At 45.3% G+C, this 14,314-nt stretch overlaps 1 protein-coding gene across 4 annotated transcripts in view; it reads left to right on the forward strand.

Moving 5' to 3' along the window:
- Window positions 1–14,314, forward strand: part of MYO1C (myosin IC) — a 153,430-nt gene that overhangs the window by 137,218 nt on the left and 1,898 nt on the right. For all 4 annotated transcript variants that reach the window (XM_085876753.1, XM_085876760.1, XM_085876747.1 and 1 more), the window contains 9 exons: window positions 3,388–3,472; window positions 3,945–4,104; window positions 4,347–4,430; window positions 8,777–8,870; window positions 9,118–9,176; window positions 9,401–9,536; window positions 13,327–13,388; window positions 13,488–13,585; window positions 14,160–14,259. In XM_085876753.1, the coding sequence (XP_085732879.1) occupies window positions 3,388–3,472; window positions 3,945–4,104; window positions 4,347–4,430; window positions 8,777–8,870; window positions 9,118–9,176; window positions 9,401–9,536; window positions 13,327–13,388; window positions 13,488–13,585; window positions 14,160–14,259 (878 nt within the window). The remainder of the gene's footprint in view (window positions 1–3,387; window positions 3,473–3,944; window positions 4,105–4,346; window positions 4,431–8,776; window positions 8,871–9,117; window positions 9,177–9,400; window positions 9,537–13,326; window positions 13,389–13,487; window positions 13,586–14,159; window positions 14,260–14,314) is intronic.

The raw sequence follows: 14,314 nt of genomic DNA on the forward strand, positions 1-14,314 counted from the left end.
CTGTCAGGAAAGCGGTCCTCCCGTCATTTTTATAGGCCACCAGTGTGGGCGGAGCCTCAAGCAGGCTTCAGCCAAATCCACCTTGCCTATCCACCACCCACCAACAATATTGTTATGGATTTCAGAATCGGATCCGACTAATGCAAACCACATTCACGTCCTCAGACAGTTATTTCTATACATGCATGTCCAGGAGAGACCCATCCCCTTGTCTGGTACGATTCTAACTCTTTGATGCATTGGAGAAGGGGAGAGAACAGAGTCCCTTTGTTGTGGGATAACTTTTTCCTCTTTATGACACGTTCGTGCACGCGAGAGATAGTCATTAGCCCAACGGAGGCTCGTTCTACCCCTTTCCATCAGGACACATTGGCTTGGAGGTGGACGGTTTATTTACACTTTGGACTTACATGACATTTGATTAAACACACCACGGGCTTTTCCTGAACAGTTATTTTGATGGTCAAATATGGCTGTGGATCATTTACCTCATGGCCATCTTCTTTCATTGACGTTCGACACCCACCTCTCTTTCACCGATGTTTGACATCCGCCTTTTTCCGTCAGCGACTGGCAGCCTATTCAGCAGCTCCGTGGATGCTGGTTGGCTCCTGCTCATGTCAGGTCGAGCGGGGAGGCGATGGCTGTTGTTGACATTTTGTGAGCGCTTCACGCCCCCGCTCGGTTGTTCCGGCAAATGGCCGCTTTCTGGCACTCATCAAGCGCCCCGAACACGGTGGCATAGGCCAGGCCTGTGTTAATTGGGGGTTGCATCTCGCTCAATGGTGAGGAATGGATGATCGCGAGATTGACGCTTGGAGGTCACTTGCAGCAATGCGCCAATAAGCAAGCTGGATTTGGCTGAAGTCTGCTTGAGGCTCCACCCACACTGGTCGCCTATAAAAAGGACGGGAGGACCACCTTCCGGGCAGTTGGTGATAGCACCTGATGGTTGGTGATCGCTCCTGGCGGTTGGTGATCGCTCCTGACGGTTGGTGATCGCTCCTGACGGTTGGTGATCGCTCCTGACGGTTGGTGATCGCTCCTGACGGTTTGTGATCGCTCCTGACGGTTGGTGATCGCTCCTGACGGTTGGTGATCGCTCCTGACGGTTGGTGATCGCTCCTGACGGTTGGTGATCGCTCCTGACGGTTGGTGATCGCTCCTGACGGTTGGTGATCGCTCCTGACGGTTGGTGATCGCTCCTGACGGTTGGTGATCGCTCCTGACGGTTGATGACCGCTCCTGATGGTTGGTGGTAGTTCCTGACGGTTGATGGTAGCTCCTGACGGTTGCTGACAGCTCCTGACTGTTGGTTACCGCTCCTTACAGCTGTCCGTTGGTTACAGCACCTTGCAGCTCCTGACCGTTGGTTACGGCTCCTGACAGCGCCTGACCATTGGTGATTGTTCCTTACAGCTCCTGACCATTGGTGATGGTTTCTTACAGCTCCTGACCATTGGTGATGGTTCCTTACATCTGCCCATTGGTTACGGCTCCTGACCATTGGTGATGGTTCCTTTCAGCTCCTGACCATTGATGACGGTTCCTTATGGCTCCTGACCATAGGTGATGGTTCCTTACGGCTCCTGACCATTGGTGATGGTTCCTTGCAGCTCCTTACAGCTACCCATTGGTTACAGCTCCAGATAGCTCCTGACCATTGGTGACGGTTGGACCGTTTCTGCTGGTTCTGCTCGGTACCTGCTCTTGGTGTCCCTGGTTCCTGGGGGTGATGACGTGACGTCAATTGGTGTTCGAGCCTGTTTGTGGGAGGGTGCATGGCGAGGCAAGGCGCTGGCAGTAGACCAAGGCACGCTCACACGTTTTGGGTTGTTTTATTGGATGCACGATGACTTCTACCTTGGTAAGTGGAGATCGGATTTCATTCCCCCTGAATGATATGCTGGGTACCCTTGTCTCGTGTTTAGTTGTTAAGTCAGGCATAGTGATAAGCATCGGCTCTTTGTCTATTTTTCTATCAATGCCTGTTGAATTCTTTATTTATCTGAGATTATTTTGATTGATTTGAATTCATTCATTTACACCATAAGAAAATAAAAAGTTCTGTTTATTTATTTTTCTTATTAATAAATTCCTTGTTGAAGATTCAACCTGTCCATGCTTGGCCTTTCCTTCCATTGATTCAGCATTGTCTGAACCTAGATAGACTGGAAGATAATTCCAAAACTAATTAACCTGCCATAGTCGGCGTGCACCAGCGGTAAATGCTCGGCTGCCCTAATTAAGATCTAATCAAGATAAGATTGGTGCATCTCCGAGGACGCATTCCCTGGTCAGGAGGCCACGTGACCTTTAGTTAAACGGCAAATTAGACTGTGGACAATTGAACTCGTGGTTAACTGATTGACGTTCATGGTTGTTATGCGACCCACATACCACGAAGTTAATTGTGAGCGGTGGCCCCAGGACCGGTTCTTCCGAGGAGAAACGAGGACTAACCCCCTCATAATACACTCGGTACCCGACACACACACACACACACACACACACACACACACACACACACACACACACACACACACACACACACACACACACACACACATATCAGATGCACCTGACTGTTGTGGTGAGCATCGCCGCGGATTATGTCTCGCACGGTAAAACTGCATAATCGACAAAGAACAACCGTCCGTCTGCCACCCAGTCCATTGTTCCAGCTAATGCAAACCATTCAACCAATGGAGATCGGGGGAGTGCTTGTCACACTCCAAATGTTTTGATTTACCTGCCGATCACATCACGTACCTTCTGGTTGAATGGTTTGCATTTGCGGGAACAATCATCTGGGTGGCAAACAGATGGTTGTTCTTTGCGGATTATGCGGTTTTACCGTGTGAGACATAATCCGCAGCGATGCTCACCACAACAGTCAGGAGGTGCGTCTGAAGTATAAACGACGAATGTGATCATCATTGGTTCGATGTTTATTGGTATGCCGTCCTGATTAGGGCAAATAAGCCTGAAATCTGGATAGGCAGCTCTGTTTGATGTTCAACTGATGTTGACCATGTAATCTTTGACTATTTGACAATCGCGATGCCTCTGAGTTGGAGGTAACGCTTTGGTGTAGGACTGTCCAATGGAGATCGGGGGAGTGCTTGTCACACTCTGCATGTTTCTATATCTCAAAAAGTTGTGGATGAGTTGGTAAGTCGACAAGAACAAGCCGATTAGATTTTAGTTCAGGTCCGAATCCAGATCCGACTTATGAGTGGGATACGAAACGTAAACTGGTCATCCCGGTGGAGGCATGCACTCTACTGAGTGCCGTTCTCGCTGTCTTTATTTTTCTCAACCAATTTAATCCTTTTTGACTCCTCTCTTCCCTTTCATCTGAAACCCCCTACCCACTCTTTCCAGTCGTGAAGTTGCAAGCATGGTGGAGAGGCATTCGAGCCCGTCGTCTTGCAGCAAGAAGGCGTGAGGCAGCGGACAAAATCCGGAGGTTCCTTTAATTGAAATTTTTTTTGTGACAAACTTTTTGCAATGTTAATCTTGTTTAACTGTTTGTTTCCTAACAGATCTCGATGGCTCCCACTCTTGTTTCTTTCTCCATCATGCGCATTTAAATTCCCATGGAAGTTGAACCATATCACGTTGATGGATGAAATCAAGAGGACGTTGATTGAGGTGTGCTAACCGCTGTGGGAAGCAAGAAGTTGACGTTTTTGCTTCGACGAAGGGTTAACATCCGAAGCATCAGCTTCTCCTTGCTTCCCATGGTGGTTAACATGCCTGAATCAATGTCCTGTTGATTTCACCCATTGTTCTACCTGTCGGCCCACTTAGACAGACACTTGCCTTAACGAGCATGATTACGTCTTCATTCCATGTTCGATTAGTCTTCCTTCGCACGCTTCTATATGAATCATCCACTTCTCCATGACTCGACTTCCTATTTCTTCTCCCTCCTCAAGGTTGATAAAGGGCTTCTCCAACCGTCGTCTGCCTCGCTGTCCTCAGAATGAGTCGTACTTGGACCTGCTCTATTCGACCTTTCTGCTTCACTTACGAGAAAAGCTCCCTCGCTCTCCAATGGATAAAACTTGGCCGGTTCCTCCACCTGCTCTCAAACAGGTCCGTTTTTCATTTGACTTATTTTCGGTAAATCTCCTCGTCGTCTCTCCGTCTGCTTTTGGAATTGCTCGTTTCAGTTTGATTTGAAACCGCACACTATGATGTATCTTCATGATAAATGGAATCGTCGAGCATGTTCTTTCTTCATGTACCCCGCATCCTCACCGTATTCATTCAATATTCTCCATAATCAAGCTTGGGGGTCCAGTTATCCCAGAAACAATAACAGACAAACTTTACAGACCAGTGAACTTTTGAGAGAAATGCACATGAAGAACCTTGTTCGCTGCTACTGCAAAAAGATAACACCGGAGAGAAAGGCACAGGTAAAAAAAGGCTCGTCGCAGCCAAACTTCTTGTTTTCCTTGTACGTGTGTGATCACATTTCCTTGTGAATGAATGTTCATTTGAAAGGGACACAAATTTAGCTTTCATGGCACATTACAACTTTTGCTGTCTCTCAAGTTGTTGGCGATGAAAGCATTGTTGGCCAAAACCAAGAGGCGTTTCGAATGAAACCTCAATGTTTCTTCGTATGTTTGAAAGATTCTCAGCAACATAGTTTGGACAATCGGTTTTTATTTTACTTTGAAATACTTCCCGTCTCTAGGTCATCTCTAACGAGAGTCGCGTGACGACTCGTCCTGGTTATCGTTGAATTAATTGAGATCGGAAATCGGAATCGGAATTGGTTGAAATATCGGAATTAGTTGAAATTCGTCCTGGTTATCGAGTCACGTGTCTTCTCCAACGAGATGACCTAATAAAACCAGTCTCGATGTACGTACGTCCCCATTTTTTTCTTCCGATTTTCTTGATATTTGGTATGTGGGTAGATGTCGATGAGGGATGCACGATAGTATGACCTTTGACCCGATTGAAGGTCAACGTCAAGGTCACTCCAAAGTTGCGAAATCGGCCATTTTCAAAATCTATCTCCTCCGCCGTTTGTGATCCGATCTTCGAAATTTCTTCGGATTCTGATAATATGGAACAATATCTAAATTTGGTCAGGTCGGTTTTTTGAAATTCGTCCTGGTTATCGAGTCACGTGTCTTCAAAGTTGGAAAAATCGTCGATGACATACGGTCAAAAATATTTTGCCCGATCTTGATGAAACTTGGTAGGTAGGTAGGGGTCGATGAGTGATGCCGACGGTATGACCTTTGACACGATTGAAGGTCAAGGTCACCGATGCTGTAAACTTGTGAAATCATCCATTGTCAAAATATTGTTACGGCTGTGGAAATTTGCAGACCACCATAAAGGACCTTAGATCAGTTATGACGATAAGTAATTGTGTAGTTAGATTTCCCCACCGTTGTTTAGAGGGAATTTCCGTGTTCACAGGGCTGTGATCCTTTGAGTTAGCCGTTTTTCTTTTCTCTATCGTTATTTTGGACCAATCATCCCCCAATAACCAAATCGCCACCACCAACACCCTTCCCAAACCACCACAGCAAACTCCCACCACCTTCGCCCTTCTACCGAACGTCGTGCCATGGGTTATGAATGGGATCCTTTTGAAGAAGAAATTGGATCAGGAATGATTCACGCCCACTTTTCATGGGTAGGTGGTGTAGCCCCGCCTCCAAACCCGCTGTGATCCACAAATTTACATATGCACTCCTCCCCCGGCCTATATAAGCGCAAGCACAACACAGCTCGAGGCAGTCTGGAGGGGTCGGAGAACAGGACGGAGCACGAAGAGGCAGACGGCGGCAGTATCGGTGTAGCAGTGTCGGTGAGGCAGAGTCGGGAGACGGAGCTCGAAGCAGACGGAGAAAGGAAGACGGGGGCCGATCGACGGAGAGGAGGAGTTCGCCGGAGCCAGTGCGGTTCAGAGCGTCAACTCGTTGGACGGAGCATCAGCAATTCCCCTCTCTCTTACCGAGCTCCGCGCTAAGAAAGCGCCGGTAACCCCGTCCGTTCCCCTCCCCAACCGTGGTTCCGACGGTAAAACACGTGCATGCGCGGAGAACGCCGGAGAGAGCTCACCGGCCACGCCAGGTGCGCGAAGCCAGGCGCAGCTATGCTGACATCGCTGCTTGCCCGCCATCGCGCCACGAGGGCGTGGGTAAGACCCTTCGGTCTAGTGGACCTGGCCGCTCATCCAGGTTCCACGCACATTTGGTCCACGAACCTGTCTGCCACCCTTGCCTTTGAGGGTGGCTTTTTCCTTTGCTTTTGTGTAAATGCATGTGGTGGCGCCATCTTATAAGTAGAATTGTCTAAGTGTGCGTGTGAAATAAAGACACTTTATTCGGTTGTAACTCTGCCTTTGCTTGCTTTCATTGCTTTCACTGTTATACGTGCATGATTTTTTGTATGGCTGTGAATACGTGCTTGCCTTGTCTGAGTGTGCAATAAATGTGCTTGTTGAACTGTTCCCCGTTTCGTTGCATCCTTTCCCTTGTTTGAAAGAAAGGTTCCATCTTGCATCACGGAAAGAATTGCTTGGAGGGGTGTAAGCACCCGGTAAATAATTAATCACGTCCGTCGGGGCCAGCGATAACACCACTCGGTTATCACTGAAGCACGGAACGGACCGCTTAAGCGGTTCGTGTCCTAGGCCGGCCAGCGGCGAGGTACGATCGCCCGGTTAACTACTCGCAGAGGTACTTAAGTTGGTCGAGTTTGGCGAACAACCCTATCCTGCGCGGGTGGCCGATTGGCACGATTGTGGTGTGGTCAAAAGACCCACCCGTGACTAGCTCCTGGCGGTAATTCCAAGGAGGGTCACGACTGAATTGTCCGTTCCGGTGGGCGACGCGGTCGCGATTTGAGTTACGTGGCCGATCGCACGCCGGGCGGACCGAAATTCGTAACAATATCATCCGCCATTTGCGGTTTGATTTCTGAGGTCCGATTTCTATCCTTTTGAAGATGCATTGATCATAAATGTTCCAAATCAACCATTTTCAAAATCTATCTCCGGATAACTCAGAAATGTAGTTTGATTTCTGAGGTTTCCTATCCGACGGATAGGAAACCCTTTTTACCCTTTTTACTATTCACCCTTTTTACTCCCGGGCTTTACCCTTTTTTTACTTTCCTATTCACCCTTTTTACTCCCGGGCTTTCGTCTGTACGTTGAACCAAAAGACAAGACGACATCGAAGCCATTCTAAGCCGATCAGAGATCCACATCTACAGAGCTTCAGAGATGACCGTCACCTCTAACCGGGGGTAATTTTTTTATTTTCCAAACAACAAAGCCACCCACCAGTGACATCATGCATTGCCACGTATATTCATGGGAACTGATCTGATAAGATGGTGCAGAGCTAGCACACTTCCTTTTGAGCTGTCTCACCTGGGTTCGATTCCCGACCTGACGATAAACTGTCAGATTGGCGCGTCACAGGAAAGGTGGGCAAGTAGGATGGTTTTGAAGTGTGCACACTCACCGCTGAGCTGTCGAGTTTGGGTTTGAATCTCGACTCGGCGATAAACTGTAATCCTGGTGTTTCACAAGCAGGGTGATTCATCAATGGGCGTGCCATCCCTTGGATGGATGTTAAACTGGGAATCCCGACTGCCGGAATTAGTTGGTGGATGTTAAAGATCCCACGGTGCTTTTGGTGAAGAGTAGACAAACGAGCTACTGCTGGCACCCTGAATAAATTTCAAATTTCTGCCCAAATCGGCTTCAGTTGAACACCATCCCTGTCCAGCCATTTGGTGAAAGCCTTCTGCCAAAAACCCTCTCCAGCCATTTCCATAAGAAGGCGGGAATAATTGAGGCCGTCATAGTAGCAGCACTAGAGAGATTCAGGGGAAGTGACAGAATTGCATGAAACAAGTTTATTTTTATTCGGAAATGTCAACTGTTCATCTGTAACGTAAGCCTGGTGTGGCTTAACGGTTAAGGTGGCTGGTTTAAGATCATCAGTTCGAGCCACTATCATGTTGTTAAATAACACCAGGTGGGTTGACTCAGCCTGTCATCCTTCTTCGGTTGGCAAAATGGAAACCACCTTACTGGTAACTCGGGGCACTGCATCAGTGGAACAGCCACATTCCCAGTAATGACGCAACCAGCAGCCATAGGCTGCATACAAAACAATACGATTAATCTGTCATGTTATGGGGGGTTTTTTGGCATTTGCATTGTAAAACTAGAATGGAACTCGGTAGAGCGCATACCTCCGCCAGGCTGAACAGTTTACGTTTTATATCCCACTGATAGGCCGGATCTGCATCCGTACCTGAACCCAAATCAAATGGGCTTGTTCTTGTCACCTCCTCAACTCGTACACCAAATTTCGTCTGAATCCGTCAATAACGTTCCGTTGAGATATCGTGCTCACAGTCAGCCAGACAGGTAGACAAACAGGAGTGAAAACACAACCTCAATCCACCTTCGGTGGTGGAAGTAATCGGTGTCTGTAAGAGTGGTACATAAAGTTTTCGCAGTTTCTTTGTTCGTCATTCTCTGGATAAAGAGTGTTGTCTTTACGAACTAGTGATTTTTTTATAATGTCATCCTCCTTTTAACCGCTTTTAAAATCCGTTCAATTTTTTTTTTTTGTTTGTTTGTTTTATGTTGATGATGGATAAAGCTACATTTTATATTTCAGTTCCATATCATATGTACCTTGAGCAAGTGGTGAAGAATAATGCAGTGCTCAAAAAAGCTTGTCTGTCTTTGTCTGGATCTCTTGTGCAGCTGGAGTCCAAGGCTTTAGCCAGTGATCTCTTCAAGGGTAAAAAGGAAAGTTACCCACAAAGCATCCCCAAGCCATTCCTGGCCACGCACCTCGGTAAGCGTAAAAGATGGACGTAGACACACATCATATTGCAAAAAAAAAGTTTAAAGTTTGTATCGGGTCCAAAAAGATCACACAACTTTAATTGATCATTAAATGTATTTCTTGTATTTGGACCCTTTCACAATGAAAAAAAAAATGTTGATGTAACTTTCATAATGCTCGTACTTCATGGTAGAGGGGACTTGTAAAGACGGTCTCAGCTGATAAGCTGGACGTGCCTTGTTGCGTTTATCTGCAGACGAAAAAGACATAAAAAATGCCAAGGTGTTGCAGTCCATCGGAAGCTTGGCAGACAAGGTGAGATGCAGTAACATGGCAGCAATCTTCAGTCTTTGCCTGGAAAGTGTTTTTTTTTTTTAAGTTTTGTGTTTTTGTTGGAGTTGCAAGGTTTTTACATCTTTTTGTCATAAACGTTATTCGGGATTTTTTCACTGCCATATTTATACAGCACCCGCTGCCATATTAAGGGGAAATATGTGAGCAAATCAATTCCTGTTGGTTTCTTCCCTTCTCTATCCCAGTATGGAGTCCAAGTCACGAAGTTTGACAGGAGGGGGTTTAAACCCAGACCACGGCAGCTCATTCTCGGGGCAGACGGAGGCTGGTTGCTGGGGCCATCCGAGATCAAACAGAACTTCCTGTACAGCCAACTGCAAGGTAGTCTGCCTTTCCAACATCTTGCTGACTTATTATGTACCAAGCCTGGAAATGTATCATTTGCCTTTGTTCACAGGCAGAGAAATATCTTTTAAAAATCTTAAAAACTGAACATCATTTGTAAGTTATTGTCCACACTGTGCATGCCCATTGGTCTCCTCTGATAAGGAATTATGTCGGCATCGTGCGAGAACGTCCCCCGCGAGCAGTGGTGTCAAGAACGAGCGAATGACTGTACGTGCACAGCATCGACCACTATTCCGTTCCAAGGAAACATTAATCTGCTTGCTTGTTAAGAAAAATATAAACACTTGACATGAAAACTCCATAATCCCTTCGTGTCACAAAAACCGTGGTTATTTGATCGATCAATGTCCAACCAGCAGTCTCGGGCGTAGTCAAAGCTTGAGTTTATTGAAAAGGTAAAACACAAGCGATAGCACGAACACATTGACATGGCGCTGCACAAATTAAAAGGTGACTGGCTCTTCTCTCGACTCTCTCTCTCTTCTTGGTGCTGCTTTGCCACTTACAGTTCACGAACATTCTGAAAGCCCCTCCCAAAGTGCGCCACCTGTCCCTAGGATGGACGTTAAGCCTGCTGTCCCGAGCGTCATGTGTCCCATTGCATGCACCTGACCAACATTAGATGGTGGACGTTAAATATCCCAGGGTGTCTTTGACAAAGAGAGTAGGTGAGTTATCCCGGCACCGAACGTCTTGGCCTCGCGGTGGGATTATTTGTGGCCATTAAAGTAGTAATTGGTGTTTATTGAGTTTTGTCTGTCTCGTCGGTTTAGGTTACCCTGATATGATTAAAAACAATTGCATTTTAACACTAATTCCATTAGCTGGTTCCTCCCGGATTACAGTACTCTGACAATACTCTGACCCCATGACACTGGCTTTGAAATATTTTTTTCAAGAGTTTGGACGAGGTGTAATTTTGGCACGTGATGATGCACTTGATTTTTTTAAAAAACTCAAGCCTAGCTTTTAGTTTGACAGATATGCAAACTCTGGTGCAAGGCAGAATAGTGTCCGAGTTCAATTTTATCACACGCACACGGTGCATGGACACTAATGCATTGGTAATGAACGAAGGTGCACAACCTCCGATGAAAGTTGAGGGCAAACGTTGTTTCTCGTGCTGCAAATTCCTATTTACCAAAACTTTAAAGTGGACATGTCAAATAAAATTTTCAAACTTCGATGTATTTTACATTCTCACAAAAACAAGGGTCGTTTTACTCTGACAAAAGCGGTCATCAATGAGAAAAGTGTCCCTAGGATGCTTGTGCATCTGAATTTGCGATTATTGCATTGCTCGCCATGCTTGAGAGATAAAAGGGAACTCTAATCGACTCACAAACTGCTCGGTTCCACACATGAAGGTATTTACCACGCACACGTAGCGCAAAGCAGGGGAAAGCAATTGGTTCGGTCTGTCCGTCTATAATTGAGGAACCACTTGATTTCATTCAAATTATACAGTCATGACCAAAAATATTGGCACCCTTGCACTTTTTTTCAAATAATGCACCATTTCTTCCAGGAAATTGTTTGAATTAAAAAAAAACACTTGTATCCACATATGTATTTCTTTGGCTTGCAGAGTAACAAAACAAAAAAGCTGAAAAAAATTACTAAATCGTAGTTTATTCCACAAAGAAATCCTAAAATGGCCCGGACAATATTATTGGCACCTTTTAGAAGTTGTTTGAAATATTGAGATTTCAAGCAGGTGATTCTCCTTTTACTTTGGAATTGAAGTCACCTGTGGTGAGTTGCAGATACCTGCAATATCAAAATCACTCATTCGACCAGTTTGAATAGAGAAAAGGAGTCATTCTGCTGTTTTGTGTCACTATGTGGACCACAACGAGCATGGACAAAAGAAAGAAAACCAGAGAAATGTCTGAGGAGGTCAGACACAATATTGTAGCCAAGCATGGACAATCTCAAGGCTACAAGTCTATCTCCAGAGACCTTGATGTTCCTGTGTCCACCGTACACTATGTTATCAGGAAGTTTAAGGCCCATGGCACTGCAGCCAACCTCCCTGGACGTGGCTGCAAGATAAAGCCTGATCGAAGATTGCAGCGAAGGATTGTTCCAATGGTGGAGAAAGCACCTCGATCAACTGCCAAACAGATTCGAGATGACCTTCAGACACAAGGTACGACAGTTTCAACTCGCATCATCCATCGCCAACTCGATGAAAGGGGATCCGATGGTAAGAGACCCAGGAGGACCCCACTGCTGAGAGAGTGACATAAGAAAGCCTGACTGGAGTTTGCCAAAACACACTTGAAAAGCCAAAATCCTTCTGGTAGAATGTCCTGTGGACAGATGAGACCAAATTAGAGCTTTTTGGTAAAACACTTCATCTCTATGTTTACAGAAAACAAAATGAATCCTTCAAAGAAAAGAACACCTTCTATACAGTCAAACATGGAAGAGGTTCAGTGATATTTCGAGGTTGCTTTGCTGCCTCTGGCACTGGGTGCTTTGAATGTGTGCATGGGCATCATGAAATTAGGAGATTAGCAAGGCATTTCGGAGCACAATGTTCAACCCAGTGTCAGAAATCTGGGTCTCCGTCGAAGATCATGGGTCTTGTAGCAGGACAATGACCCCAAACACACTTCAAAAAGCACCCAGGAATAGTTCAAGACAAAACACTGGACTGTTCTGAAGTGGCCAGCCATTGTCCAGATCGAAACCCCATTGAACACCTGTGGGAAGATTGGAAAACAGCAATTGGGAGAAGGAACCCTTCAAATCTGGGAGAACTGGAACAGTTTGCACAAGAAGAGTGGGTCAAATTACCAGTCGAGAAGTGTACGAAGCTCATTCCTGGCTCTCGGAAAGGCTTGACTGCAGTTATTTTGTCCAAAGGCTGTGTGTGCTACCAAATATTAAATTGAGGGTGTCAATAATTTTGTTCATGCCATTTCTTTTTATTTTCTCATTTAAAAGGATATATTAAGTTCTGAATCAAAAACAAAGGTTCTGTAATATTAACAGTGAAATAAAGAATTGTGGAGACCAAATACTTCCATCAATTTCAATTTATTTTTCGAGAAAATTGTGAGTTATTTGAAAAAAGTGCAAGGGTGCCAATATTTTTGGCCACGACTGTACATTTGGAACACGAGAACACGAATGTGCTTGTTGGCACTTCAAAAAAACCCTACAATCTTCGATTTAGCAGTCCTTTGTCCCCGAAGTTGGCATAATTATATGCCGTCTCGACCAATCAAATTTGCCTCTCACGCTCTCCCGGCAGAGGAACCTCGATATTCGGACAAAATGGCATCGCGGAGCGATGCAACACCTGAGCTCACTTCCTCAAAAATATCTGTCTGTTTAGTGCATCTATCTCTCAGAAATCGCCTTTCTCCGAGAAGGGTTGACAGAAGGTTTGTGATTGCGCAAGTGCACGGATAAACGTCGATGGTGGAAAACATATCTCAGCGGATGGTTACCATCGCACATTTTTCAATGTTCATGAACAAAACTAATATAGATCATGCTCCGAAATGCAAAGTGAGAGTTGAAAAGGAGCGAGATGGCCAGTAACCCTTCGCACGTCCTTTTTGTCAAGACTACATGGGATAAGGTATTTATGAACTCTCCATTTCATCGATGTTATTGTCTAGGAGGTGGTACACTACCAATTGTTATTATTTTTTTTTTTAAATCCCCTTTGGATAACCGGTTGAAAAAGAGCTTGCACTTAATTTGATATATCATGAAAATAAAGTCTTAACCCATCTTTTTCTAGGTGTCTCCATCAGCCCCTTGAATGATGGAGTCTTTGTTTTACACATTGCGGAAGATAATAAGGTGAGTTCTTTTATTTATTTATTTTTAATGTCCCGGTTGCGTCGCGATCATGACTATTGTTATAATATGGCGGGATTTTAATCTCTGACCTACTTGTAGGGCGATGTGATTCTGGAAAGTGAACTGCTGCTCGAGATTCTCACCAAGCTCGTCTCGCTATCCACGAAAAACGATCTGATCAGGATTACAGAAACGAGGTTTGTTCCTCCTTTTTTACCTCCGCCGCCGAAGGTGGACGAAGGTAATGTTTTCGCCATCGTTTGTGCGTTTGTGAGCAGGATCTCTCAAAAAATTATGGACACTGTCGGACGAAACTTGGTGGAAAGGTTTATGTGTGACAAGGACGAATTTATTTTCGTTTGGTGAAGATCCGATCCGGATCTGGATCCAGAAATGAGAATGTTTAAAGTGATTCTTCACAATTGAGTGATAGGGTCAAAACAATACGTAGCATATTTCAAGAAGTTGTGGATGGATGACAAAACTCGGTGGATGAGTTGGGTAGGTGACAAGATCAAGCCGATTCGATTTTCGATAAGGTCCATATGCAGATCTAGCCTTCCAGTAGGATACAAAGCCTAAACTGTTCAGCCTAGTGGAGGTATGCACTCTACCATGTGCCAGTTTATTTTATTTTATTAACAGTATTTTGCTGCATGCAGGCTTTCTTGGTGAGACTTCACATCCTCTCAGTCCTTTGTTTTGCTCTGACCTATCCCTCCACTTCCTTGATATTAACGTTCTTCCATTTTGTACTCCTTTAATTCCCAGCATTCCTTTCAGCGGTGGTGGGGGGCGCCAGGGAGTTGTAGAATTTTCCAAAGGTACCATGTCCAGCATTGGAAAGGCAAAGTCTGGAGCCTTGTCAGTGGTGAGTCTTCTCCGTCCGTCTCGCATCCTGTCCATCTTGCATCCATTTATTAATT

The sequence above is a fragment of the Eptatretus burgeri genome, chromosome 1 (genome assembly GCF_056783735.1).
Source record: "Eptatretus burgeri isolate ZD-2024b chromosome 1, Ebu_testis_v1, whole genome shotgun sequence".
In the NCBI taxonomy this organism is placed as follows: domain Eukaryota; kingdom Metazoa; phylum Chordata; class Myxini; order Myxiniformes; family Myxinidae; genus Eptatretus; species Eptatretus burgeri.